The following is a 5048-nucleotide window of genomic DNA, read 5'->3' as shown; positions in this document are numbered from 1 at the left end:
CTTACATAGATAAGGTAAGTAAAGACCTTTCTGGGAAAATGACAGTTGAATAGTGAATCAAGTGAGTTGAAGGGAGAGGAAGACCTGCCAGGAGATGGAAGAAGAACATTTTAGAGAAGATACAAAGACTATAACGAGGATGTGCTTGACATTTTTGTGGTATAGCAGAGGTTACAGCTGAAGAAGACAGTGACTAATAAAGAAAATGGCAGGAGAGGTAGCTAAATCATGGACCTTCTCAACTGTAAGAAGGCCTTCGGATCTTATGGTAATTTTGATAAGAAGCCTTTGGTGGGGACGGGGTTGGGAGAGGAAGAGATGAACATCTCACCAAAGTGATACGACTTAATTGTAAAACAATCCTTCTTGCTCTTATGTGTAGGAAATTGACTGAAAAAGTGGAGTGGAAGCAAAAAGAGCCCTTAAGACCAACATGTACCTCAACATGTCTTAGGTTAACAAATAAATACTATGGCCAAACTAAGCTGTGGTCGATGATAATTCCCAACCCACTTAGGTACAATACTTCCACAAAGGCTTTAATCTGAAAACACATAGTCTTTAAAGAGGTGCTATTAATGATGAAAATTCTGGCAGCAATATCAGTAACCAGAGTGACATTTTGATTCCCTCCTTAAATCACCACACATTCTGCCTTCATTGCTCATTGGGATGGTATTGATACTATGGCAATACATTTTTTATAATAATCACACTCCAAATGTCTGGCACCTCAGAGATACAGGAAAATAACCTAAAATAGGGAAAATTCCGAGAAGAATAAGATATTAGGACAAATTAGGGTAATCTAAATGAAAGTCAAATATGACCAAAAAGTTAACAGGAGATAAATGAAATAGATAATTTAAGATAAACAATTTTAGAACATAGAAAGGAAGTTCCAGACCACAAGGTTTCTATTTCCTTAAAGCAAGTATGTACTAAATGATACCTTAAAGGAACTAGTCCTTAGGGAAGAAGTGAACAATAACCCTCTGACAGCCAATTGATAGTTTCCGAAGTAAAATTCTTCCAGAGTGGAGAGAGATTCATGAGGACAGAGATCTTAAAATTCTCATTGAACAGTAAATCCTCTCACCCCAGTCAGTGTCAGGTTCATACCGCATGTTCAATAAATACTAGTAATTAATTAAATAAAGGAATGAGTTTCCAAGGGAAATAATTACTCTCCAAATTATTTCCACCTCAAAGTTAGGAATCCTTAACTTTTCATTCTTTACTTAATATGTCGTCTCCTAAGTTATTTGTGTTTTTCACAAATTTAAAGAAGGATGTCTCAGATCCTGGGAAAACCCCGCTAGTCTCTTCATGCTACACCTACAGTTGTGAGAAAGCACATTGCAGACAACAGGGAAAACCCACAGCTCACCACAATAACACGTTGTGAATTGTCTGGGCCGCTGGAGCATAAATTAAAGAGAACTGATGTAGTTGAGTGGTTAGGAGGCAGGAGGAAGAGGGTGGAGACAATACAACGGAATATAAAGGCTGAGATAGGTCATAGACTCAAGAGACTCAACTAGAGCTTCAGCAAAAACTTTCGCTCTAAACTGGCTTGGCCTGGGATTCACCAAGGAATCGTGACTAGAACAAAGATGAATTCTGAAGATTGTTCCATAACAGAGAACAGCTCCTTGCATCCAGAGGGTGGACAGCAAAGTAAGTCAGACCTTTGTTATACATTGGTCAGTCTGTCTCTCTCTCACACACATCTACCTGTCACCCCTCTTTCTCTCTCTCTTTCTCTCTCTCTCTCTCACTCTCTCTCTCACACACACATCAATCTATCATCTAACTGTCTGTCATCTATCATCTATCCCTCTGTCCTCTTATATTAGCAGTACTTTTTTTAATGAGCATTTGTCTTTAGAAACATTTGATTATGATTTACTTTGGTCCAGGTAAAGGAGAAAATGAGAAAAAGTAAATATTTCTCTATCCATGAGAAGACAGGATACCTGAGATTTGAGAGAAATCACAAAGGTGGATTTCTGAAGATCGTTAGAAATATGTTTTTGTTTCAGTTTATATCACATCAATTCTTCAGATTTAATTAGAATACTCCCTGCACTGGCCTACCACGTGTGTTCACCACCTTTTTCCCGTATCCAATGCTTTGGGAAGCATTGCCCCTCTTTAGAGCAATGGTTTTCCCCATAACCAATTACACTCATTGTCTTCACCTTGCATTCTTGTATGCTTTCCGTTTGCTTCAGCTTGGGTTCCCATGACAGCACCCTCCAGTTGCTGGGAATGAGGGTTTCCAATCTTTGAAAGAATACATTAATCTGAACATTAACCATGTCTGGAGGTAATTTTTTAGGAGAATGTCATGAAAAATTCTTGAAAATACAAACTTCTGTTTTCTGTAATCTTCATGGAACTCTTCGGAACCCTTCATTGCATCATTCTGTTTCCCCCTTTCAATCTCGGGCTTCAAATTCTATGCGAATCATACGTGGTTCTTCCTTTCTTTTGTTTTTCATCAAAATACATCAACATACTCATACTCATCCAAGCACACAGACCTGTACCCCTAGGGATAAAAATATATGTTTATAAAAAATAAAAAATTAATTAAAAAAAATACATCAAAATAAGATCACCTTAGCTATTTAATCTTCCTCTTTTCTGTTCATCTGTTCTGTCCACAGATCTGTTCTACTTCTTATTACTAGAATGCTCTCATTGCTTCTCCTATAATATGTTTCTGTGATCTTTTCTTGACTTCTTCTGTTTCTATCTCTTCCTCTCTAATTAATAAGATGCTCCAAAACACTAGCATGTGGCACAGACAGTTTACTTATAAGCAAAGTTATCCAGAAATAAAGGGGTGTGTTACGAACAGCAGAGCTGAACAATCTGGAGGAAGGGATTATTTTGTGAGTGTGTCTCTTAGACTGATTTACTTTAAAAAGACATCAGTCACTTCTGAAAAACCCATCTTTTACCTAAGAACACAGAATCGACTGTAGATAGCAACTACAAGCCACAGAGATTTCTGGTGGCTAGGTAACCATACTTTTATGGCCCAGTTGAGCTGTTGAAAAGCAGAAATGTATATAATAATATATACTACAATAATGTAATATATATAATAAAACACAGTATCTATTATGTAATATAATATAATAATAAAACTACTCAATAAACAGAGAGCATAGTCGAAAGAACCTAATTCAGGGATCCTCAGCTTTTTCTGAGTTCATCCAATTTCCTGCTGAATGTTTAGTTTATGCTGCTCTTGTGGCTGCTTTATTAGTATGAACAATCCTTGAGCATCACTTCTGGATGTCTCAATATACAACTGTGGATCTATTTTCAGTTTCTTCATTAGTGAACAAGGACCATAATCAGAGCGGAAGTTTGCTGTTGGGGCAGTTTTTGTCACCTAGGTGATAAGTCAAACTGTGAGTAACAATAGCCCTCACGAATGGAAAACAAATGTACAGTCTGAGAATCATGTCCACAGCTTACCCACTGGATAAGCCAATAGACTGGTCTAGTCTCTGAGTCCATGAGCTATCCAGATGGGTTCGTGGGCGCTAAGGAACCAGAACTGTTGCTTCATTGAGTCTAAGTGGCATGGTTGACTCTCACATGGGGAGAAGTGAAACTAGACAGACAGCTCTGAACTTGTTACCCTACCTACCAAGGGCTGCTTCCGGTGATCGACTAGTGGAAAAAAGGAAGATTTGCTTTGAGAAGCTGTGAGAAATAGAAGTAGATACGGGCTTGATAAAGGCTTCTCTTGCAAAATCTGAATGCAGACCTACACTGGGAAAAACAATCCCCAGCAGCAAAAACTGAATTGGCAACCAATAAACAATGAAAGAAAACACATCTCTTTGCTCAGTTTGACTTCAGAGAAATGTTTAAGGCAAAGAAACAAAAAAAATTCAAGATATGTTCTCTGTTAACATCCTTTTAATTATGAAGGTCATACACATTGAAAAATGGGGTCTGTTTGCATTTGAAGCTATTTTGTATGGTAAACTCTAATATCATGCAAGTGGCCATTTTACATTTCAGGTTTTGAGAACGTAATAGGGAAATATGGATTTCTCGTGAGGCCAAATTTTAAAAATCCTGAGAGCTCATCCTAGCAAAAATCAAACTCAGACTCTGGACACAGAATCCACTCCACTTCTTCCTCAATTATTTATTTATATTCTGAAACACATATTCTTCTAGTTTTCTTTAAACTAAGAATCATCATTCACATGAGATTCATATTCCACAAAAATATTTCTTATTGGTGAAATCAAATTTTTTACTCTATTTCAGCATTATATGGAAGGTAAATTAAATAATTAACTTCCACATACCATTTGTTGTTTAATGTTGTTATGTTTCTTCTATTATTTTGACTTCTCTTGGAAAATTCAAATATCTGACTCCTTATTCACATATTTTTAATTGAGGTATAATTTATGTACAATGGAAGCACAAATCTTAAATATGCAGTTTAATGAATTATAAAAATTCCAACCAACACTGAAATTTTCTTTTTTTAAAAGAATTTATTTATTTGACAGGCAGAATGAGAAAGCAGCAGGCAGAGGAAGAGGGAAAAGCAGGCTCCCCACTGAGCAAGGAGCCTGATGGGGGACTTGATCCCAGGACCCTGGGATCATGACTGAGCCAAAAGCAGATGCTCAAATGACTGAGCCACCCAGGCACCCCTGAAATTTTCTATCACCCTAGAAATTTCCTGTGTTTCTTTCTGGACAAATTACATTTCCTACACACATAAAAGCAATTACTTTTCTGATTTATATCACTATAGTTTAGTTCAACTATTTTTTTAAAGCATAGTTTACACATATCGTTACATTATTTTCAGGTGTACAACACAGCACTGCCACATCCCTTTATGTTATGCACACTCACCACAAGTGTAACTACCATCTGTCAATACAGTGCTCCTACAATATCATTGACTATAATCCCTATGCACTGCCTCTCATCCCCACAATTTACTCAGACTTACTCATTCCATAACTGGAAGCCAGTATCTCCCATTC

The 5048-nt window shown here is 37.0% G+C and overlaps 1 protein-coding gene across 1 annotated transcript in view; it reads left to right on the top strand.

The window, feature by feature from the left end:
- The first annotated feature begins 1491 nt into the window (after positions 1–1491).
- LOC309870227 (uncharacterized protein) overlaps positions 1492–5048 on the top strand; it is a 6399-nt gene continuing 2842 nt past the window's right edge. The window contains exon 1 of the mRNA XM_082742420.1: positions 1492–1680. Within this exon, the coding sequence (XP_082598546.1) occupies positions 1617–1680 (64 nt within the window). The 5' untranslated portion in view covers positions 1492–1616. The remainder of the gene's footprint in view (positions 1681–5048) is intronic.

The sequence above is a fragment of the Mustela nivalis genome, assembly GCF_964662115.1.
Source record: "Mustela nivalis genome assembly, chromosome: 7".
Classification (NCBI taxonomy): Eukaryota; Metazoa; Chordata; class Mammalia; order Carnivora; family Mustelidae; genus Mustela; species Mustela nivalis.
This window is presented reverse-complemented; position numbering and strand designations above follow the sequence as displayed.